This window comes from Mustela erminea, chromosome 8 (genome assembly GCF_009829155.1).
Source record: "Mustela erminea isolate mMusErm1 chromosome 8, mMusErm1.Pri, whole genome shotgun sequence".
In the NCBI taxonomy this organism is placed as follows: Eukaryota; Metazoa; Chordata; class Mammalia; order Carnivora; family Mustelidae; genus Mustela; species Mustela erminea.
In genome coordinates, this window is record NC_045621.1 from 89,794,785 (window position 1) to 89,820,033 (window position 25,249).

The 25,249-nt window shown below is 33.1% G+C and overlaps 1 protein-coding gene across 4 annotated transcripts in view; it reads left to right on the top strand.

The window, feature by feature from the left end:
* The window catches only part of LRP1B (LDL receptor related protein 1B), a 1,969,831-nt gene that overhangs the window by 1,811,279 nt on the left and 133,303 nt on the right, over positions 1–25,249 (top strand). For all 4 annotated transcript variants that reach the window (XM_032356230.1, XM_032356231.1, XM_032356232.1 and 1 more), the window contains 5 exons: positions 6,019–6,135; positions 13,037–13,143; positions 18,367–18,496; positions 20,168–20,274; positions 20,617–20,749. In XM_032356230.1, coding sequence (XP_032212121.1) covers positions 6,019–6,135; positions 13,037–13,143; positions 18,367–18,496; positions 20,168–20,274; positions 20,617–20,749 — 594 coding nt within the window. The remainder of the gene's footprint in view (positions 1–6,018; positions 6,136–13,036; positions 13,144–18,366; positions 18,497–20,167; positions 20,275–20,616; positions 20,750–25,249) is intronic.

The window sequence follows — 25,249 nt, forward strand, 5'->3', positions numbered from 1 at the left end:
ATGGAAGACAAGGTTTTCTCCAAGAGAAGGTCCTCCGTTCTAACCCCATACTTCTCAGACTCTATGATGTTATAATCTGGCATAAAAGAAACAACCAGCTACCATGATAAAGGCTCAAGTTTATTGTTTTCATAGTTCTTTTTGCCTCAGTGTTTCTGTGACTACGTTTCTTTTTTTTTTTTTTTAACAACTGTTGTCGCATGTTACTTAACTGTTTGTAATCATACTGTTTCTTGAAATGGAAGATGGAAAGTGTGATTACAAAAACAAACAAACAAACAAAAAGAAAACAACAACAAAAAAAAACCCAAAACATTAGCAAGAATAAAAATCCCACATTCCCATTTTTGTTTTTGCAGGTAGAGGGAACGCCAACATTTCTTAAATCACAAGCTAAAGTCTTCTTACTAACTTTGCTCTAGTTTTTTTTTTTTTTTTTTATCCAGTATATTTTCAAGTGATAGCCAACTGAGCCCTATCCCTCAAGATGTAAATTTTTCAAAACCATTTTATTCTGATCAGCTATTGAATAAAACACATGGTAAATTTACAAGTGACATTTTATTTTCCAAAGCAATAGTAAAGTCTTACTAGTGAAACAGTGTATAATTTGAATTTGGTTAGATATCTATTGAATCACTAAAATATTATTTTTTTAGAGCATTTAATATACAGGGGCACTTGGGTAGAACAGTCAATTAAGGGTCCAACTCTTGATTTCAGCTCAGGTCACAATCTGAGTGGTGAGGCAAAGCTAACTACTTTTGGGTCAGAGTGATTCCAGGTACAAACAAAGTGCATTTTATGTCTTAGGAAATCCAATGCTCTTATTACTACTGAAATTATCATCCCAAAAATGAAGACAGATAATTACAGACTGATACTACAAATGTCTAGGGCAGAATGAATACATGGTAGCTTCAAATGCCAAATAAAAAAATCTCTGGAGACATTTGTATGTGAAACATACATGCTGTTGTTTACACTTAGTGTGGAATATTTAAATTTTGAGACTTTAAATAATTTTTTTAACAGAATGTTCTTTCAGACTACCCTTCAGTTTTGAATATACCTGAGCATTGAGGGACCAAATGAATAATTCTTTACCATAGTATAAATGTTTGGATTTTCCAAATGCATTGCAATTTAATAGTGAAGTAATTTTTAATTAAAATATAATTATCCAGCAGTGCCTGACACACAGGAAGTCCTCAATAAATTTTGCTCAGGGGAGAATAAATAAATAAAAGAATAAAAATATTAAAAAAATAAAATGTAATTAAAATTATATACTCAGACCTAAAATGTTCACTTTAATTTTGGCAATTTTATACAGCATTCAACAAACACCAAAATAAGATCCAGAACACTTCCATCTCCCTAGAAAGTTCCCTCATGCCCCTTTTAGTCAATTCCCCTAACATTCCCCTTTACAACCCAATTCCTCTCCAACACCACAGATTACTTTTGCTTGTATTTGGATGTCATATACATAAATGCATTTAGTATTTACAATTTTGCCTGTGAATTTTTCATTTGCATGAAGTTTTAAAAACATTTCTAAGTTATATTCATTATTTTTTTATATCTGAGTAGTTTTCAGTTGCATGGATATATTCTCACTTGGAATATCTTAGATGCTGATTACTATAAATAAGGCTGCTGTTACAAATTTATTCTTGTACAAATTTATTTTGTGAATGTTTGTTTTCATTTTTCATGAACACTTAGATGTACAATTGCTGGGTTATAGGGTAATTATATGTTTACCTTTTAAGAACCAGAAGAGAGAGTTTAAGTCCTTTGTAATCTCATGAAAATTTAGTGTGGCCTTTTTGATTTGAGCAATTTCACTAAGTATTTAGTGGTATCTCCTGGTTTGAATTTGCACCACATTCATGACTGATGATTTTGAGGACCTATATTTGGCATTCAAATATCTTTTATTTGGTGAAGTATCTTTTGTCTGTTAATGTATAAGATATGAGAATTTCTATATATTCTGGACCAAAGTAATTTCCCAGATATATTGTATGCAAATACTTTTTTTTTAATATGTTGCTTGCTTATTCATTTTCTTAATGGTATCTTTTAAAGAATAAAACTTTTTAATTGTCTGAAGTCAAATGTACCAACTTTCTGTGTATTATTAATTCTTTTTGTGTTCTGCCCAAGAAATATTTGCTTACTCCAAGATTATGAAAATATTTTTCCATGTTCATTATGTTTATGATCACCTCAGATTAATTTTTTTGTAGGGAGTATGATGGGTTGAGATTTGTGTTTTTCTTATGGCTAGCCACTTTTTTTTTTTATCAATATTCACTAAAAAGGACTGTTTTTTTCCATTAAATTGACTTGAGTCCTTGTTGAAAATGACCACATATGTTTGCTTATATTTCTGGTTTCATTTTGCTTACTACTACATTTTCTCAATTACTATAGCTTTATAGAAACTCTTGAAATCAGATATTATAAATTTTCCAACTTTTTCTTCTTTTTCAGTATTGGTTTATTATTCTAAATCCTTTACAGTTCAGTATAACTTTAATAATCTATTTCTTTAAAAATAACAAGTTAGAATTTTGATAGAGTTTGAATTAATTCTTTATATTAATTTGAAAATTTTTAAAATTTCAAGTATTCTAATCTATGGGCATGATATATTTTTTTCATTTTCTTAAGCATTGTTCAATTTTTCTCAGTGTTTTACAGTTTCTCAGTGTTTTACAGTTTTCAGTATGAAGATATTACACAACTTTCACTAGTTTTATTCCTAGGTATTTGTTATTTCATTGTAAAAGTTTTCTTTTTTTTTCATTTCTGGTTATTCCTAATATAGAGAAATATAATTAAATATATTGAGTCCTTGTATCTTGTAGCCTTACCAAATTTACTTATTGCTTTCAGTAGCTTGTACATTCCTTTGGATTTCTTTTGGCACAATGAGAAACTTAAATTTCTCTTCCACTCCTGTATCCCAATCCACTTTCTCAGTTCTGGCTCAAAAAACATCACAGACACCAGATTTTTTTTTTTTTTTTCAGAAGTCACCCTTACGTGTATAAGTGCCAGTAGTATCACAGTATACACCATGTACAGTTCTACATTTCAGTAGTCCCCCTGGGAGGATCAAATTTTAAGTAGTATCTGTAATTCATGTGAAACTATTTTAAATTAAGAAGAAATAACAAGTTTTCAGATACTTACTTGTTTTCTCTATATTTATAATACCCTCAAAAAATAACACATTGTTCCAAAGCTATATAATAATTTGAATTTAATAGAAAACTTCATATTGTGAACATTTTATATTAGTTACTGTAGAGTATTATATAATGTGGAATTATATATGTTCTGTTCTTCAATCGGTTTTTTTGGCCAGTGATTTTCAATCCTGGCTGTTCATTGGAATCAGTCATATCGTTTTCATAAAAATACCGATGTCTAGGTTACACCCTAGAGAGTCTGACTTTATTGATGTGGGATATTGACTGGGAAAAGGGATTTTAAGTTTACTAGGTGATTTTCATGTGTAGCCAATTTGAGAACTGCTGTTTTAACTTGATCATACATTTCTCTATTAAAAATACACTTACATTTATATTTGCATTAATCTCCTCAAGGGAGACTTTAAATACAGAACAAGGCTATACGGATTGTGTAGCTTGCATTTGTAATTTGTATAAAGAATGTCATGGATCAAAAAGTTAAATAATTTGGAAACATAAAATTTGAATAACCTTGCATAAGAGAATTAACCTTTCAATGTTACTGTTTTTGCATGGCCCAAATGGAAATCTTTGCAATGAACTGTAACTTGTTTTTGTTAAGAAATAAATGCAGACCTCTTTCAAACACAAAATATGATACAAATATTTAATGTAGTAGGAAAAAAAGAACAAATAGGATGCAGAAAAAAAAAATCAAAAATACTTCTTGTTTCAACACTTTGTATCCATGGGAAATTGCTTGGAGCTAATGTTGTTATACTAGGTCCTATAGTCTATTTGTATGCTCAGGTCTGATCTTTCTGACTTTCTTATATTCTAAAATTTTAAAATAATACTTAAAAGTAATGCAAGTAACACAGAAAGAAGAATAAATAAAGCCATGTTAAACAAACATGGAATAGTGGTCTCAGAGAATTTTGTTTTAAATGCCAAAATATAACGACCATCTACAAAGTTCAGTACCAAACCCCAAACCCCCATATTTTCAATGGTCATTATCTAAGTTTCCCATCATCCTAACACAATTCTTGATTGAGTGAAATGTGCCAAGTGCTATGTTAGAACATCTACAAATTTTAAGCCAATTTTTAAATCTAAATTTAGGTATAACATAGGCAAAAAGGATATATCACCAAACAGCACTGTGTGACAGAAGTTGGGATCTGAGTAATCATTAGCAGGCAGGTAGGCTGCAGTGAAGAAAGGGAGAGAAGAAGGAAGGGACAGACGGGCTTTTTATATATGGACATATATGAAGATATCTATCTATCTGTAGACAGATTTGACAAGTTTGAAAAATTTGAATTCTGTCTCGAGAATTTCCACAGAAATGTTAAAATTTTTTGGAGTAAGATCTGGATATCAGCTTCTCCATTGCCATTTAATACCTTTTGTAATATTGGAGAAATTACTTAAACTCTTTGAGAGTTATTTTCTCATTCATTTAAATGCATATAACAATACTTCTGAGGGATGTTATGAGAATTGAATATGATCATGTTTATGAAAATGCTTGCCAAGAGGTGGGTTGGATCCTCAATAGATGTTCATTATTTAATTTTCTAATTATATCTAAATCACTTTTGCTTTCATAATCTTATTTGAGTTTGAATTTTATAAGACACATTTTAAAGAGTACCAACTAGTAACAAATAGCTTATCTTCTCCTTTAATTAGTTTATTTTACTAGTCTGAGTTGTTAAACTCACTGTAGATCTCTAATACCGGTAAGAATATGGAGTCGATCTCAGTATGTGAACGGAGAACGTGTCCTAAATTATACTTTGACATTTATAATTTTATTATCATTATATTTTGAATTTATCCCATCTTTATGTTTCAGGCCCTTGCTACTCGGTATATTTCATAGACCTAAAGAGAATGTCATCACTGGAGAGCTTCTTAGAAATCCAGATCTACTCAATCACTGTCTTCATTTTAGCAAAATTCCCAAGTAATTTATGTATATGTACACTGAAGTTTAAGATGCAGTGCTTTAGACAATATACAGTTAGCTATTACTCTTACAGAAATTTAAGAATGAGTAATCTAACTTTAAATAAATTCTTATTGTATGCATTCTGATTCTGGCTCCATTATGGACACAGATTATGTTGTAAAGACTACTAAAGCAAGAGTAAAATAACACAAATATATATGTTGACCATGCCACTTAATGATAGTAAAGATTCATCAAGCTTCTAACCTCTAAGTCTGTCTTTCATCATCTGTAAAGTGAAAGGCAAGTTAATACCATCCTTGCACCCAGTGGGATTATTAAGGAGTTCAAGTGAGATGGCACTTTATTATTTTTCAAGGTCTGTACACATTAGATTTTATTATACTCTCTGAGTTTAGATCAGTTGATAGGTAGAGAGGAAGGTAAAATGACAACCTCAGGTTCTGACTAATAACCATTTCTTTCTGCTGCCTTACAGAAGAAATAGAAGATGGCTTAGGGAGGGAGTGCTAAAGAGAATGTTAGTTCTTAATAGTTTTGATTTTTTTTTATTGATTTATATTGACTTTATGTGGGTGGGCCAATCAGTTGCTTTGTAATTAGCTAATGATGAAAGCAAGACTAGAAAACAACATAAAACAAGACATTACTATGAATTTTATTTAGCACTTGCCTTCGGCTTTTCTTAAAGATGCTTCTCAGTTAGTACCTGAATTAAGGTCTGAGGAAATGTCAGATACCCTGGAATTGGCATGGCGGTGAGGGTATTATGAGGGAAGTCTTCATGGAAGTCAACAACACAAACTCTGGCTCTTTCTCTTACAGATAAAAAGACTTGTGGGCCTCATGAATTCCAGTGTAGAAACAACAACTGTATTCCAGATCACTGGCGGTGTGATAGCCAAAATGACTGCAGTGATAATTCAGATGAAGAAAACTGTAGTAAGTAACTCTCGCTTGAGAACATGGTGAGCTTGACAGCATATTCGATAAGCAGGATAGCAATTTTTAGTTCAGTTAAGGTATGAATTTGAACCTATCTGTCCTGCAGCTCACATTTTTATACATATATTCACATTTGGGCAAGAATATCCAGACTAAATTGACCTGAATCTCAAATGGTAGAATTATTGAAATGCACATACTGGGAGTTATTTTCTTATAGTTATCAGAATTGGTATGAAAGTATCATGAGGTTTAATGCAACCCATTAGCATGCAATGAACTGAGCCCTTGATGCAAGTTCATACAAAGGGCTGAATGATGTGGAGACAGAACAAAACATATCATTCTTTAGCGGATGGTATTCATTTCATTTCAGTCTCAAATCCTTTTACACTACAAATTTACCCATGAGCATCTTTCAGCGAAATATCATTTATTCTCTCTGGAGTGGTGAACACCATATGTATTCAGGATGCTTTTCTCTGAAAATAGAATAACACTATTATCATCATCTGCCTCCTGCATTTTTATGTAATAAATTTAAAAGACAATAATTGTCCAACAATTTTATTTTCTAAAAAGTATGGCAGTATGTAAAATTGTGACAGCATCTTTATATTCTAGCATTAATTTCTGAATATATTTCCTACCAGCACTTTCTCACAGTGCTGTTTAAACAAAGAAAGCAATATAGTCATGTTTTAAAATAAGATAATAATCAAATTCCATTTGTTAAATATTTATATTCTGCTTACTTCCAGAAAGGATTCAATCGATGATAACTATAGTGTCTACTCTTACACATTGGACTAAGAGTATTCATTTCCTAAGACACAGGAGATGAAATAGATATTGTTATGTTAAAACATAGGAACATTTTCTATGAAAGCGTATAATTAGTAGAGTCACAGCCTTAATAAACCACTTGGATATTCAGTTTGCAAATTATCAAATTTTTTTAAAATAACTTTTGAAACTTAATCTGACTGGTGTTTGAGCATCAGGTACATTAAGTATGAAATCGCTGGATCATTAAGATTATAGAATACTCTGATTTGGGGACCTTTTATTACTCCTTCACATATAGATATCTCAACTGATCTTACTCTTTAAAAAGGTAAAAGATATTGCAAAGAGGGATGCTTGGGTGGCTCAGTCCTTAAGCATCTGCCTTCAGCTCAAGTCATGATCCTAGGGTCCTGGGATTGAACCCTGCATCAGGCTCCCTGCTCAGTGGGAGGCCTGCTTCTCCCCCTCCCACTCCCCCTGCTTATGTTCCTTCTCTTGCTGTCTCTCTCTCTCAAATAAATAAAATCTTTAAAAAATACATATATGTATATATATGTATACATATATGTATTTATATATATATAGATATAGATATATACATATATAGATATACATGTATATCTCAAAGATACACATTAGGGTGTTCCAGATTCTTTTTTAAAGCAGGTTTTCAGATTCTATCCAGTGATTAAAATAAAAACCTAATGAGATAAGAGCGGCAGGAATAGATCAAATATAAAAATGAAGCAATTATATACACACTTTCTGTTTAATTCACTTCTGTTTCAGTGCTTAAATATACAGAAAACTATTTAGCTTAATTTTAGATGCCTTGAGTGTTACTTGTCAATAAGGCACCTGAGAAGAAGTGCCTTAAGATTGAAGGATGTTGAGAACAGGAGAAGGGAAGTGAGAAGTTCACGTTGGAAACTTACATCTTTGAAAATACTTAGTTCAAGGGGTGGATGAAGTTGTGTTAGAAGTTAGGTTACTGCTAAACTGGAGAAGAAGGGGAGGAAGAATGAAAGGTGGAGATAACCTGTTTCTGAGTCTGCTGGGGTTTCCTAGGTGGTTGAGAATGTTTTTTCGGGCAACTCCTAAAAGTTTCTTTTTTAGGCAAGAACACAAGAAGGAACACACCTCTCACTCCTCACTGGAAAAAGTTAGTGATAAATCACTGTAGCCATAGAACCCTTAAGAAAAAGCAAGAGAGTGGCTACAATACCAAGCATTGCAGTATAAAATACCCAATTATGTGTGACTCAATTTTAGTTCCCATGTATTCTGATCATGTGGCGTAAGACAGCAACATTGATGAATTTGCAGGGGACTAATGACCGTGAACAAAAAGGAAGCATGTTACAGTTGTGACATGGTGGGATAGAGGGCATGCACAGGACCAGTATCAGAGAACTGGTTACATGGTAAGCGTGTAAGAGTGTGTAAGAGGAAGCACTGAGGGATCTCAATAACTGAGTGGTGTTTGAAGGTAGCATATGAATAGACCCAAAGAAATGATAATGTTCAAACATCAAAAATACTAGGAGTTCTACATGGACAGAAGCTCGGTCAATGAAGAAAGAGAAAATAATACATAATAGCTGTATAAAACACCCAGAAGTTATATGGAAGCAGCTTTAGAAAAGATACTGCTCCCATAAAAAATGCTATCAAGATATTTGCAATTTCTCATTATCTATTGAAACTATTATAATTTCATGTATATAATTATAATAAAATTATTATTATATATACATATAAATTACTATTTACATATTGTGATCAGAACTCTCTATATAACACATCACATATATAAATTTAATTTTAGTATGTATATAGATGATAACAGTATGCCAAAAAAGATAACAGTGTACTGTTACACATTTTCTAAATATCATTAGTCAATTGTGTGCATTTCGGTTCACATTTGGTGGTTATTGTTGGAAAATATTAAGTAGAGAAGTATAGCAGAGACAATAAATTAGCCTTAGTTTAACCCTAACAGCATCTTTTTTAAAAATTTGACCATATTCTGTCAACCAACCACTTCCCTGCATTCCATTATACCACTCATTTCTTTTTTGCATGTATCTTAGTTCCTATTTAAATATCTGGAAATAGTGTATGGAGCAGGGCTATTTCTCAGGGTCCAGCACAGGGCCTGACACATTTATAATATTAGCAATGTATTGTTAAAATCACTTTTGGACTTACTTGTTTATGAATCTGATATAATGAGTTTATTCTTTAAATTGTGTTGGAAATACTCCAGGCATAGATATGGGAAGAATCTGAATCATAGTGGAGCAATTAACTACAATGATGTTTTAAATCCATTATGCTTTCTACTTTTTTATATTTATATGGGATAATTAGTCCATTGTCATTTTTTTTTTATCATCTGCTGATGATTTCCCTTGTTAAGTGTTCAGCAGGGACACTGTGCTCCAACAATGATTTAGGCTCTTAAAAACAAGAATTTTTTTTTTTTATTATTGAAGTTATTTTGTCATCTGTATCAAAGGTTTGGAAATATCTGACGAATCTATCATCTATACTATCTTTATCAGCAACAAATACAATATATATGGCATGTATGCCCTCTAAGTAATTGATGTGCAAAATAAATTATTTTACATCTTTGCATTATTAAGAAGTAACTAACAATCCAATAGATTTAAAAGCACCAAATAACTTGATCAACCAGATTAAGGTTTTTGTAGAGAGACAAGCTGTGTCTGCCTTATTTGAATTTCTAGTACTTTCACACTGAATTTATATCAGAAGATTATTTGTATAGCATGTCAGTTATACTAATTGTATTCTAAAAATTCTCCTCAGATGCTTACACCCACATTCATATAACTTTTGAACTTATCACCAAGGGTTTATGATAATATGCTCAGCAGAGAAATTGAAGTCTGGAAGCCTTTCTGCTCTGCCACTAACTCTGTGGTTTTGAAAGTCACTTTTATTTTCTAAACTTAGTTTCTTCAATTTTGTGCAAGATGGCTTCCAAAGCTCTTTTCAGTTCTGAGCCTGTATGTTTTTGCCTCCTTTAGTATTGAGGGAAGTGACTTTTCCATACAATGTCCCTATTTTTTATTCTTACTATAGAATCCAGAACGACCTTCCAAAAGATGTCCTGAAAAGGCTTCTTTTTGTTAATTTGGCATGTTTAGATAAGATTTATGGAAACCTGGTCAATTATTCATGCATGAGGTTCCCTATCTACTTTAGATCTGGGGACATAGGTAATATCAGAGAAAGTTAATATGAGAAACACATTTTGGAAATACTGGGGAAATTTTCACACTCAAGTTTTCTTTCCAAATGGGTTATCTTCCAGATAAAATAATTTTGTTAATTTTGTTTTTAACAAGAAAAATGCTCACTATCATTCCAAGATCTAAAATTGGTCTTATACTTTATCCAAAAAAGATCAAAGGTGAGAAACAATAAGAGAATATAATCCCTCAGTACCTTCTTTCATAACTAAATTACCTTTTCCTCAAGAGAGAGTTTCCTTTTGAGAAATCCAGTGGCAAAAGATTCTGAGGCATATAGATGAGAGTTAAAAACAGACTAGCTATAGCTATCCCATTCCTTGATGACACTTATGCATAAATAATTCATGATTATTATTCAGAAGTGGTTTTGCTGGCATTCTTAAGAAATGCCAGCATGATTTAAAAGCATGCTACAAACTTACAGAATTTCATATGCACTGAAAAAACTTTTTCCAACAAATCACTCAGTTCGTCTGAATAGAGTAATTAATGATGTTAACAAAGTCTCTATAGAACAACCGTCCTGTGGAATTATTGGTCAAATGCTTTGAAATACTTTATAACATAACTTGTTATCATCTTAGATCAACAACCTTCAACCCTTACTATAGCAAAGTGTGTCAAAGTTTGTGAAGTCATTGTTGTTTGGCATATGATGAACACACTTATGTTTAAGATAAAGTCAAGTTAAAATAAAAAGGAAAAAAAATCCCATCCAGATACTTCCAACTCCATGAAATTTGATATTTCTACTGCTGTTACTTGTAAACATTTAAATACAATGTGTTTAAAAAATACTCTCTAATTCTTTAATGAAAATCATTTTGATTGTTATTTACCACTATTAAATAGATTAAGCACTTCTGTATTAATTAATTTATTAATTTCACTATAATTTGTTTTCCCAAAAGAAGAAAACTGCATGTCTGCAAACAGGAGGGTGAAATGGCTTCAGTATGGAGGAATGATAAGAGAATTTTTTTTTTAATTTTTATTTTTAAATGAACTGGACATTGCTAGCCATGTACCTTTAACAAGCAACTTGCTCTCAGGGCTTTATTGTTAATCTCTGTAATATGTGAACACCTTATTTCCTCAGTAGTATGGGGGGCAATGATATGGCCTACTAGTAAATAGTACAGGCCCTAATATCAGATTGCATAGGTTCAAGTTCAATACTAGCTCTTCTGTCTGCAGGGTGATTGGGAGAAAGTTCTTTATCCTCTCAGTTTACTCATTGACAAAAGGGTTCTATACCTCATACAGTTGTTAGGATTAATTGTTGAGTTAATTCCTGTGCTTAGCATTAACTTCACTTAGTGCTTCACAACAAATAAGCAATCACTAGTTGGTAGGAATTATTATTGTTAAGTACTGCTTCAGTATTTATACTGTTGTTTTTGAAATTAAAATGTGGTGTATGTACATACAATGCAAAGACAAAAGGAGAAACTGTAGTTGTCATGCTCACTAAACAAAGGAATGTTGAGAAATGAGGGAGATCCTCCTGTTAAGTGGCTTTTTCTCATCACACTGAATAGCATTTTGTCTTATTCATAGACTGAAAGTCACACTGTAGACGAAGGTAAGTCCCAAAGCAGAACAAAATGCTGATACATATTACACTTTCCATATTACACTGGTCTCAGGAGGGATTTTTCTGTGGAAATGTAAGAGCCCTTATGATACCAAACATTGATGCCGTTACCTGACAGCTAGAAACTGAGTGATTGTTTAGAACAATATTCAAATGCAGACTGAAAGAGCCACAATCTTTATGCAGATAATTGGGCTTCATGTGGATACTCCTTAAATTAAATGTCTGTTATTCCTACTTCACTTGAGTAAGAGTATCACTGTGTGTAAGGCGGCTATAAATACAGTTAATGAGTAGAGAAAACAAAAAGGGGTCTTCCCTCATGCCAGATATCACTTCTATTTAGAGAACAAGAACTAAACAAGAGATGATCTCTAGCAGTCATATCGATTACCCACAGGGAAAAATTCCTAAAATCCTATTTCATTGTTTAGAGGAAACATACTCCATATCAGAGGTAAGCCAAGTAGCAAGTCATATTCTTTGGCTTATATCCTGTGTGGAAGATGGTGAATCATAATTAAATCAATAACGGCAAATTATCTAAAATGGCAGGTAAATGATACAGAACATCAGCAAAACATTGCATAAACAAAGAGGCAGTTTTTAAAAAGAGCCTCCTTCTGTCCCTTCCACTCTTACCCACCCAGTCATGTCCAATAATATCGCCATGTGCCCTTCTTTTTTTAATGAACTCGAGATTTTCTGGAGACAAAATTGACGAATTCGGAAGTCATTAGAATGCAAAATAGAAGTCAAGAGTCAAAGACTGGACTTCCTACTCAATTAGTAAATAGCCCAATGAGTACGGTCGTAAAACATCTTACTTACTTAAACTAAATACATAAAATGACAGAATACCAACAGCTGAAAAAGATTTGTTATTATGTAATAGGTAGATTTCTGTGTCTTTTATTTTACTTTGATGTTACATTTTTACTAAACAGTGGGCTATCTATTGTCTTTTTTTTTCTTATACTTCTTATACTTTTTTTTTCTGAAATACCACTTTCTATTCATAACTGTAAAATAAATGTGAAAAATCATTATATTATGTCCCAAAGATGCTTCATGAAACAATCTTTTCTAAACAATTTATTGGTTCTGCTTGGCTAACCTCTTTTTTCTTAATGCTACCTCATACTATATGTCATATAAATTTAGAATGCAGTTGCATATAATAGAATAAAGCTGTGCTACTTTTTTGTGTGTGTGTCCCCAGAGCCACAGACCTGCACACTGAAAGATTTTCTCTGTGCCAATGGGGACTGCGTTTCTTCAAGGTTCTGGTGTGATGGAGATTTTGACTGTGCAGATGGCTCTGACGAGGTAAGCCACTTTGCCAAGCCAAACAAAAAAGAAAGTTCTTTAGAGTCACATTTATAATTATTATTATTCAGTCCAGTGAGGTGTGACATGGACAGTTCTGAAATGCACTTTACTCCTGACACAATGAGATAAGTAGTATTATATCTAAGTGCTGTGTGGCACACACCAGTGCAGGGAATAGCTCTTGTGCTACTATTGACAGTTAATTTTATAATCTGTTTTACGTCAAGTGGTGAATGGCTGGGTTGGGAATAAGATGTTTGGAAATCTTATTCCCTATAGCTGGTGCCTTTGCCATCTGTGAATTTGTTCATAAATTTGCTGCAATATTTATAGTCAGGACTAATATTTTTATGCATTTTAAACAGTTTCTTTTCCCCAGTCTCTTTCCTCAATAGAAACACTCTTACAGACTTCGATGTAGGTCATCAATTTTCATGAAACCACAGGTTCAGTTTTGCTTAGATGATGAATCACAACCCATTTATAATAAAGTCTATGTGAAAAACTCTGGAATATTTCTGGATGATTCTGGAACTTAGTCTGTGTTAACACTTATAATGTTTCACACAATTTATTATTTATGCCTCTATGTATTTGTGTCTCAGCTGTTAATTACTCCATGAATCTTTTTAAAAAAGTATATGATACACAGTTAATATCTTTTTATCAATCAAATCTAAAGTGAATTGTAATTCTTTACTTTCAAATAGAGAAAGGTCCAGTAATAATCACTATTCATGATTTTCTCTGTTAATGATTTTCCATATTAATATCAGGAACACAGCACTGGTGAAATCAGTCCTACTCAGAGATAAATGAAAAATGAAGTGTCTGGTCCTCAGTGGCCACCATGGTTCGTTCTAGGGTACAATGAATTTTGAGAGCTCTGCTGCTCTGGAAGTTCTCACAATGAACTTTCCCCTCATGAAGTCATCCCATGGACTCTAGGTTTGCCTGGAGAGAATCTACTCTGCTATTCTAGAGGTTTCTGTGTTTCAAGTCAAACTTCCTTACTCATCCACTGATTTTCTGCATCTTTGGCAGACATTGTAAGTCTCTACTATTTATAGAACCCATGCAGACTGGTTCTTTCTCAGTCCTCAGGTATCCTTATTAAGATTGGACTCTTCTCCGTTCTAACACTGTGTTGGAAAATTCCCCAGTCACATTCAGGAGCCTAGATTTTGGAAACAAATGTTTTTAACTTCTCACGTAAAGGCTAGAAAACCTAAATCTTGGGAGTTGCTAAGGTCTCTCAGGAGAAATTGAAAAATACCACTTATATTCTTGGGGCTGTTCACAAACAAGTCAAAACAAAATTAAAAAAAAAATTCATAGGGGAGCTAAACTCTTACATTGCCCAGCTACATATTTACTTAGTATCCATTTATTCAAGAATTATATTAAATGTTACCCAATGAAACACTTTTCACATAAACTCATACATACCATGGAAGTTTGTTTCACCTACCCTGTGTAATCCCTGAAACCTCAAGAGGTAAAGATATACTGCTTAAGGCTTATGATTTCATCTTCCATGTTATTCACTAGATATCCAAGGTACGTAAACAGACTCAAACACTTCTTTTTTAAAATCTTAATTCAAATGAAAGTAGATTAGATAGTCTTATTAACACATTTATCTCATGCCCTAAGTTAATGGAAGTTATGCAGTTCCTTGATCGCTGACTAGAACTCCATTACTCAGACATTTTCATGATATGCCACTACGGAATCTAAATTATGTTCTTTTTATTTATTTATTTATTTTTATTTTTTAATTTAACTTAATTTTTTCAGTTTTCCAAGATTCATTGTTTATGCACTGAACCCAGTCTTAAAGGTGGTCTTCCTCTACGTTCACAGCCATTTAGTATAGTCTGTAAGTAATGAAGTGTCTAATGCTACAGGCAGTTGATTCCTCTTTCTTTTTAAGGTTTAGAAAGCCAGGTTACATTGACAAACAAAGAAGCAAGCAAAACAATGAACTGAATGGGGTTCTGGGTGGTTCAGTGGGTTAAGCCTCTGCCCTCGGCTCAGGTCCTGTCCCAGGGTCCTGGAATCGAGCCCCGCATCAGGCTCTCTGCTCAGCAAGGGGTCTTCTTCCCCCTCTCTCTCTGCCTGCCTCTCTGCCTACTTGTGATCTCTGTCTATCAAATAAATAAATAAAATCTTAAAAAAAAATGAACTGAACAAATGGCTAGAAAGCCAAATTACACACAGGATACTCTCATCTTAGAAACAAAAGATAAAATTTTGAGGTTTTATAAGGATGTTAACTGATAATGTAATTAGCTTGTTCATATCCAGCTAACCAATAATAATAACTTGGATCAATGTCATTGTGTATCACATTAATAGCAGAAAAGAATTATTTAAAGTGACTTTAAAATACAGTACTTAGGGCCTGGGTGGCTCAGTCATTAAGCAGCTGCCCTCAGCTCGGGTCATGATCCCAGGGTCCTGAGATCGAGCCCCACATCGGGCTCTCTGCTCATTGGGAAGCCTGCTTCTCCCTCTCGCACTCCCCCTGCTTCTGTTCCCTCTCTCGCTGTGTCTCTCTGTCAAGGAAGCAAATTAAAAAAAAAAAAAATACAGAATTTAGCCTCTGCATTAAGTATATTGCACTGTGTGGACAAAAAATGCAAATGAATCTTAAACTGTGTTCATATATTTGGTAATAATATTGGTTTTGCTAATTTGAAGCTTGCATATATTGAGAATAGGATAGATCAAATGCTTAGTTGTTTTCATATTATTCACACTCAGAATTTTTAAGTAAAAGAAAGGAGATACCAATGTAGGAACAAAAAAAGTAAATAAAAATTCTGTAATATTAAATTCACAAGTATCAGTAAGAGATTTTGATTTATCTTACTTTCTAAAAATATATAATTCCTAGCTAAACTGATAACATCTCAGTATTATAGATTGATCCTAACATTCACATAGTGGCCTCTAAATACCATTTTCCAATTAAAGGAGACAAAACTCCTTTGAGAAATGTCCAGTTCTAGATCTGAAAAAGGAAATTGACAAAATGAGCCACTAACATCTTGTTAAGCCAGAACAAGGCTATTACTATAACGTTCAGAATACATAGGAGCTAATTGAAGGGATTTTCTGCTAATCAAAGGGACAACCTGAATACCAGGAAAAAAAAAAATTGACTGTAATGGATAGAAATACAATACATGTATAAAAATACATGTGTTTATAATATTACTTTTAAAAACAAAAATCTCATTAGTCACTTTAGATGTCACAAAAGTATCTCTTTTAGGATTCAATCAGCCAAATTCAGAACCAGAGGCATTCAACAGGACAAATAACCTAGTGTCTTCAAGTAGTAAATGGCGTTCAAACAAACGAACAAACAAAAAACCTAGGAGAATGGGAATTAGTCATTCATTTAAAGAAACTCAGGCCAAATTCAAAGTGTAAACTTCTTTTAGATCTTTATTCTACCAAATACTCTCTTAATGTAGTTTTAAAAATGAGAATATTTTGGATATTGATCGGGAATGATTTATACTAAGGAATTTTTGCAAATTTTGTGATATTATTAATGTTCTAATACTATCGCTATTATGTTAAGTAATCCAGACTATAAATAAATGTGGTGGAGAAGGATATATGAAACATGAATAGTGAAGTGTCTATCATTGTTAAACAAGCAGGATGGGCCCATGAGGTTCATTATTCTATTTCTTTCTGTATGCTTTTAAGAATCTAAAATGATAATTAAATAACCTGCAAACACACACACACACACACACACACACTCATCAACAATACTGTAATTTATTTTAGATTAAAATCTTCTAAGAGAAAAAGTATCTAGAAGTGCAATCTTCTATATTGTTGACAATACAGATATACCAGTGCCATTTGTTATAGAACTATTTTACTCAAATTCCTTTAGTGCTGAGATAATCATTAATTCTACAAATACTTCCTAAGCAGTTATTTAAATCATGGCACAGTATTAGATATTTGGTTCACAACACACATGATCCCTATTCATACAGACATGTTCCCTTTTCTACTGAAACTGAATTACATGTAATTTTAATTGATATTCCTTGTTTTTTACAGTTGTGGTGGGTATTTGGAGGGCACATATTGCATGGAGCACTGGGTGTGGTACATAAACAATGAATTTTGGAACACTGAAAAGAAATAAAATAAAATGAAAAAAAAAAAAAAAAGAAAGGGACCCCAAAATATATCTACTACTGTCTTGTTTGAATTCCAAATAAAATCTGTATGCAGCTAGTAGAAGTGACAATTGTGACAGTTCATTTCACAGTTCTTTAACAACAAATGTTGGAAGAGCGGTAAGGATTATAAACAGCAACTAATCTGTGAAGGGACAGGTAGTGAGGAAAAGGCATGGGAAGGAGAAAGGAAGGTCATGTGGGGAAGTTGTGCCAACACAAAACAGATTTGCTTTTGGGTTCTTTGCTTCACATTCATCCTGTCATTCGATTCGCAATGAACTGAATGTATTTGCTTAGAAATAATTTTTTAACACTTAATTTCCCCCCACGATCTTAATTGTCACCTATAATTAGCTTAAAATTAAATTATCCCATAACTGTCTATTGGAAAATGATCTCTGATAGAATAGAACTATGGGATCTATGTTCTTTTCTCCTTTTTCTGTTTTATTATGATTTGCAAAGACAAATGAAAATAGAAAATTGTTATTCTTTTGCTATATATAACCATAGACTTAAATGACCATCTGAGCTTCTTATGTGTGGTAGTCATGGTTTCTACACTTCTAGGTTTCTGTTCATGAGGTTTCTAGCTGTCTTTTGGGCTTGTATATGTTTGTCGAAAAGCTTATGTTATATGCCTTTAATCTCAGGAACAAACTGAGGGCTTCTGTCGGGGGAGGGCAGTGAGGGATAGGGTGTCTGAAGTATGGACATTGGGGAGGATATGTGCTATGGTGAGTGCTGTGAGTTGTGTAAGACTGATCATTCACAGACCTGTACCCCTGAAACAAATTACACATTATATGTTAATTCAAAAAAAGGCAAAACAAACAAACCTAGACTTAGAAACTCCAACAGCAGCCCTCTTGGGTCCCCTCCCTCTTTGGGAGCTTTGTACTATCTCCCAATAAACTTTGCTTTGCTGCCCCTCAAAAAAAGAAAAATAGAAATAAAAAGAAAAGCTTATGTTAACTGCATTGTGTGATTTTGACAGAGAAATTGTGAGACAAGTTGTTCCAAAGATCAGTTCCAGTGTTCCAACGGTCAGTGTATATCAGCAAAATGGAAATGTGATGGCCATGAAGACTGTAAATATGGAGAAGATGAGAAACACTGTGAGCCAGGTAAAATGACTGAGGTGATAGTTCGTTTAGCTGATATTTTAAGTAGGTATAATTTCAATTTAGGCAATCATGTACAGAAAACAATGGCAAATGCACACACACACACACACACACACATTTACTATTTCAGAAATAAAATTTTAGAAATATTTGTAGATGGATTCATTGGTGTGCCCTTGCTATGTTTTGAAACTGTTTTGGAAGGTAAGATCATTACTATGTTGGGGATCCAAGCATTAAACTCCTAAAAATTCGATTTTCCAGTTTCTCTCTCTTTCCACACCATTTGGAATTATTTTTCCAAGATGGCAAAATGAAATATGTTGAAACTGTAAGTGCAATAAAAATCAAGTTTTCAGTTAAGGAAATGAAGGTTATGAAACAGAATTTAGTAGTTTCAACATGGTACCAACTGAGAAAATGTGTAAATGTATTATTTCTATTTCCATCTTGGTGCAAAATCAAAATAAAATTAGGAAGCAAGACCAGAGTACAGGAAAAGAATACCCAATTTATGATACATTCTTATTCTTTAAGTATGGGATTTATAAATATGCTCATTAAAACTTAATTTTTATACCTTAGGTATTTTAATAACATTATCTTACAGAAAAAAGAATTCCTGGAAGAAAATTATGTTATAATCTATGTATAACCACAAAAGCATTACTTTGAGAACCCAGGTGGGAGTAGCAGATACAGGACACACACATTGTTATATGTCTGTACAATGCACATAGTTCATATTGGTAATTGATTGCATCTTTTTTCTTACTGAATTTAGTTCTCAGACTCCATATGAATACAGACCCCTAGGCAAACACTGTCAATTAAAAGGAGTTAAAACTCTAGGAAAAAACTTATTAGAATCCTGGAAATAAGCATTTCAGACCACAGATTCCTTATATAAGTATATTTGGCTCCCTAGTGGACCAGTATAAGGCCAAGAACCCCAGAGGTTTGAATGCTGGCCTAGCAGATTCGAACCCATAGACAAAGGCAACAATCATAATTACTGTGTCAATTAATTAGAATTAATATTGATAGTAATTTAAATATCCACTTGTTATTTTTATTTTCTATGCATAAAGTTGCTATAGACTCAGTTAATTTTGCGTTATTCATGTTTAAAACCCCAAAACAAAAGTACTTCTCAGAACTTATGCAAATATGACATTTATGTCAACACAGCCAGCTAGATATCATGGGGTCTATGAGACTATGCCAAGATTTCTACTTTTAGATTTATATGATACATATATAAATTAACATTTCCAAGGGTCACTAAATCCCTTTACAATTTTAAAAACAATTTAAGGCCTTTGTTTTTAAAATAATTTAATTTAAAATTATGGAAAATTCATTTAACTCTTCAAAACTAAAAAGGTGGAGACTATATAGATTTTTTTCCTTCTTTCTTTAGTCTGGTGAGTTGAATACTTACTGAACAGGTTATTACATAATTTTTTTAGGTATATTTAATGAAATGTGATAATACTGTGAAACACATTTTAAATAAAGGTTTGATATCAGATATGGACTATAGTTTAAATAATATAAACTACCTTCATTGCTGCTTTTGCATTTTTTACATGCTTATTTATGTTTTTATCTATGAAACCAATCATTCAATTTACCGAATCTAAATCTTAACTTTATAATTATATTCAGCTTCTCCTACTTGTTCATCAAGTGAATATATATGTGCAAGCAGAGGATGTATTTCAGCATCTTTGAAATGTAATGGAGAATATGACTGTGCTGATGGTTCTGATGAGGTAAAATCTATCATTTGATTAAAATCTCTGAATTACATGAATTAGGTTCGGGAAAGCAAACATAATAAAAATAGAGTAAAGAGACAGATTCTTGATTTTTAGCAATGTCTAAAATGTTAGGACAAGTACACTCAATACAGAAATTACAACAGATACCTGAGTCTGCATGCTGTTCATATACTAAGCCCCATTGTCATTTGCAGAGGTTATACTCATTTAGTCAAAATAAAAGAAAGCCCACGGTGTAATAAATCTCCAGTATTGTCAGCTGCATGTTTATTTTGCCTGTGACTATGTCATTATCATTAATGAAAACTGCAGTGCCTATTTGTATTTGAACAGATGGACTGTGTGACTGAATGTAAGGAAGATCAGTTTCGATGCAGAAATAAAGCCCACTGTATTCCAATTAGATGGCTCTGTGATGGTGTTCATGACTGTGTGGATGGCAGTGATGAAGAGAACTGTGACAAAGGTAAGGTATCTGTGTGTGTGTGTGTGTGTGTGTGTGTGTGTGTGTGTGTGTGTGTGCAATTGCCTGGAAATAAGAGAACGACAGTTAAAATGTTGTGCAGAATCAATAGGGCACTAGGGCCAGAGGATGGAATCACCAAGTGATTCTCTATACCCATTCCTGTTTCGTTATGTAACATCTCGGTCTGAGTAAGCAAAATCTGGATAATTTTCAGACTGAGTAAATGTCAAGCTTCATATGACAAAGGCAACCAAAGTGCAAGTGTCTAATGTGTCCTACCCCAAGACTGTCCTCGTATTGGAGGCTGGGTCAGGAATAGGGACTGGAAAAGGATGCAGGGAACATAACCGCTAGAGCCGTTACTACAAAAGTACTTTTGAGATACATTTCTCTTCCATATTTCTTGCCTTACTATGAAGGAATAATAACGTAAGACATACTATATTACACATACTAATTTGCTAGATCGTACATAGGTTGCAGCTTGTGCCCCAAATTTCCTTTTAGCCATATGGCTGAGAAAATGATCTACATTTTTTGTCAGTCTGGAAGTCAGCTTTAAATTTTGTAGTGCATTATTTTCTAGTTATGTGAAAATATTTCCTGAAAAATAACAACTTTTTAATTGTAATTCACTACATTACTACTTTAAGGCTAATGAGATGAAAGCAAAGAAATTGTGGGTGAAGCTTAAAATGATCACAAATTCTATACCTCTTATTATTTTCATAATGTTAAATATGTTGCTTAAATGCAAAATTATTTTTAAGCTGCTTTAAGAAGTCAATAGAGGACACCTGGGTCACTCAGTGGGTTAAGCCTTTGCCTTCTGCTCAGGTCATGATCCCGGGGTCCTGGGATCAAGCCCACATCAGGCTCTCTGCTCAACAGGGAACCTGCTTCCCCCTCTCTCTCTGTCTACTTGTGATTTCTGCCTGTCATATAAATAAATAAAAATCTTTAAAAAAAATAAGTTAATGGACTTTACATTTCAGAGTCTTTGGAATGTCAACAGAGACAATGCTAATTATTGATGTATGTTGCAGGGCATTTGAACATGTACTCAGGGTTTATACTGTTTCAATATACCTTTGCAACCACGTGGATGGAGTTAGGGAGTATAATGCTAAGTGAAATAAGTCAGTCAGAGAAAGGCAAATACCATACGATTCACTTATATGTGGAATTTAAGAAACAAAATAAATCAACAGAGGGAAAGCAAAAGAGGCAAATCAAGAAATGGACTCAACTATGGAGAACAAACTGATGTTTACAGAGGGAAGGTAGGTAGGGGACGGGTGAAATAGGCAATGGGAATTAAGGAGTACACTTGTGATGAGCACTGGGGGTTGTATGGAAATGATGAATCACTATATTGTACACCTCAAATTAATATTACACTGTTAACTAACTGGAATTTGAATAAAAAATTTTAGAGGCACTTGAGTGGCTTAGTCATTCGAGAATCTGCCTTTGGCTTGGGTCATGAACCCTGGGTCCTAAGAACAAGCCCCTCTTATGGCTCTCTGCTCAGTAGGGAGCCTGCTTCTCCCTCTCCTCCCTGCTTGTGTTTTCTCTCTATCTCCCTCTCAAATAAATAAACAAATAAAATCATTTAAAAGTTTTTTTAAAAAGAAAAAAAATTTACTTTTATAAAAATCTAGTCACTCAAAGAAAAATATCCTCCATTTTCTTTAATATTAGATCAAACCTTTATTATTTCCTAAAATCTCCATACCCAACCTGATAAAGTATTGCAATATTCACCAGAAGAAATCCTAGTTCTCATTTGGAATCTGCAGTACATTATATAGAGCCATAAAAGGTTGCACTTCCCTAAATAGCTGTTTCTACTTTTGGTTAAGTTCTCACATTCACATTCTATAATTGGTCACTTTAGAGACAGCAAACTTTGTAGACACTCTGGCACCAAAAGCTCTTAAATAAATCATATTCTAAGACTTCAGGACAATTAAGTAACTCATCTTTTTCCATTTTCTAGCTAATAAGCTCCAGCCCCTCAGTTTCAGTCTCTGTCACCAGTCTGGCTCTTTCTCTCATTGCTTCTTGCCTGGGTTCATGTAATGCCATGTAATTGGACTCTAATACATTCCACTCACTGCTGCCAGGTTGATCTTATTGAAGTGTAACTCTGATTATGTCGATGTTAACTTGAAGCTCTTTCTTTCTGGCTATATATAAATATGGCAGTCAGGGTTACAAGAGAATGAACCTGTTCTACCTCCCTCCCCTTATACTTGATTACTTCTCTTTATATCATATATCCTAGACCAAACTGAAGAATAAATCTAGTAACATTTTCCATGTTTTCCAACGTCTGTCCTAATTCCTCTGCTATTTCCACCATCTCGATACCTTTGCCAATGAAAATTATATCTTTCTTTTCAAGTCCATTCAGTTGCTACTGTCTTCTACCAAATCTCAGTCTCTTATGGAGCTCCCCTAGCAACCCTTTGATTGCATTCCTGTTACTGTATTCTTCCTTCTAGTATAATTGCTTCTGTATTAGTTGACTAAATTTCCCCTGTTGGAATGTGAGTTTCTTGATGTAAAAAATTAGGTATGCAAACAGAATGAGGAAGTGCATTCCAGGCAGTGTTATCATTATGCACAGAAGTCTCAGACATGAGAGAAACTTCAAGTGTTTAGGAACTATAAGAAACTGTAAATAAATGCTATAGAATTTGGTTTTAATATGAAGCATAATGAGAAGTTTCCCAAGGTTTTTAAAGAGTCTTCAAATATTTTTTCAAAAAGAAAGGGTAAAAGAATTTGTACTAAGTAAAGCACAGAGAATTCATTGAAATGAGAGTCAAGGAGATCTAGTTTCTTGTCTTACTTCTAGAAACCTTTCTGTACTAATTTTTCATACTATCAGATCCAACCACAGTGAAATGTCTCCAAGAGCCATAGGGATATCTAGAAAGTGAGTGAGTGAGTGTGTGTGTGTGTGTGTGTGTGTGTGTGTAAGGGCAGTCCTGTCAGGATTTATCTATTTTTTAAATATTAAATTTCATAAGAAATGTTTGTTTGAACAAAGAATTACAGATTAAAAATCAAACATTACAGTAAAAAAATAGAACATTAACATTGAATGATAGCATTTGAAATCTGAGTTATCTTTTAGATTTAAACCGACTCTACTAAGAGTTTAAGCTTACTGATTAAAAAGATGAGGACCTTTAATTCAGTCATTTACAAATGTGTCAAAGCTCCCCTTCCATCAATACTCATGTTTCTAACTTTCCTTGAGTTTCTTTGCTGCCAGGTAAATTCCAGTGAATTATCTTGGTGGTTAAAGTATTTGATCCTGTAAGGATGTACCTTAAGGCATGCTCGAATTCAGATTTATAGTATTTCACTTACCTCCAGCAAGTGGTTTAGGTACTGGATAAATGTACTTTAAGGCTTTGAGGAAAAGGAATCCCAGAATAAACAAATCTCACTTCATTCATCCCGGATCTGGACACATGAACAAAGGTTGGTGTTTGATGGCAATAGGGATGCAGGAACATTTTCTAAGACAATCAGCTTTACTAGTTTACTTTAAAAAGTCAAACCCCCAAATACTGTGGAATTAAAAGCAGCACTCATACTTCCAAAGCTAAAACATGTTGCCTCAAGGAAACTTGGTATTTGTTTTGGTCTGAGCTCCCAAACTTTTATTCTCTAGCAATTTTGGTGGACAAGATTGAGAATTATTCTTTTTAGTAATCACCAGCTCAAAAATATGTTAACTATTTATGAAAATTATAAAACATTATCATATATTAAACTTTCCCCCCACCTAAATTAAAATGGGAACTCTAGATGCTTAATTTTGATGATAATGCCCTGTCCAGATTTCTATAAACCTGCCAAAAGTTCAGTTATATTTAGACATTGGTTTTTGTTTATATATGTATATATACACTTTTCTATTTTTCTAATAATCTTCTGTTGAGCTTATTAAGAACATGACTAGTGACTAGGAAGCTGGAATTCTGTTGGTTATGTGTGCCTCATGCCATTTCAAAATAAACATTTTATGTTAGACTCAAGATGTCATGGTAGCCCCATGATGCCTTTTTTTTTTTAATACAAATTCTTCATGGTACAATAGGAAGCCTTTAGTAAGTTATCATAAAATGTTTTTCTTATTCTACAATTGTGATTTCATTTATATTTCTCTTCTTCTTAATAAAAATAATAATATGCCCATTTATGGGGAAATTATGTTATCTAAAGTGATACCTTTGGGAACTCATTTTTTTTTCCCCTTTTAACAATACTGATGGGCTACAAATAGACTTTTCTAAAATACTCAGAAGATGTCAAGAGGTCACAAATTTTGTTTGAATATAATCCATTGTAAAATGGAACATGCAATGATATTTAGTCATGAGAGCATCTTTATTGTGAAAGAATATAACTTTCATATTCCATGGATTTTGATACTGAATTAAGCAAACACTCACCTCCTATCAATATTCATATCTT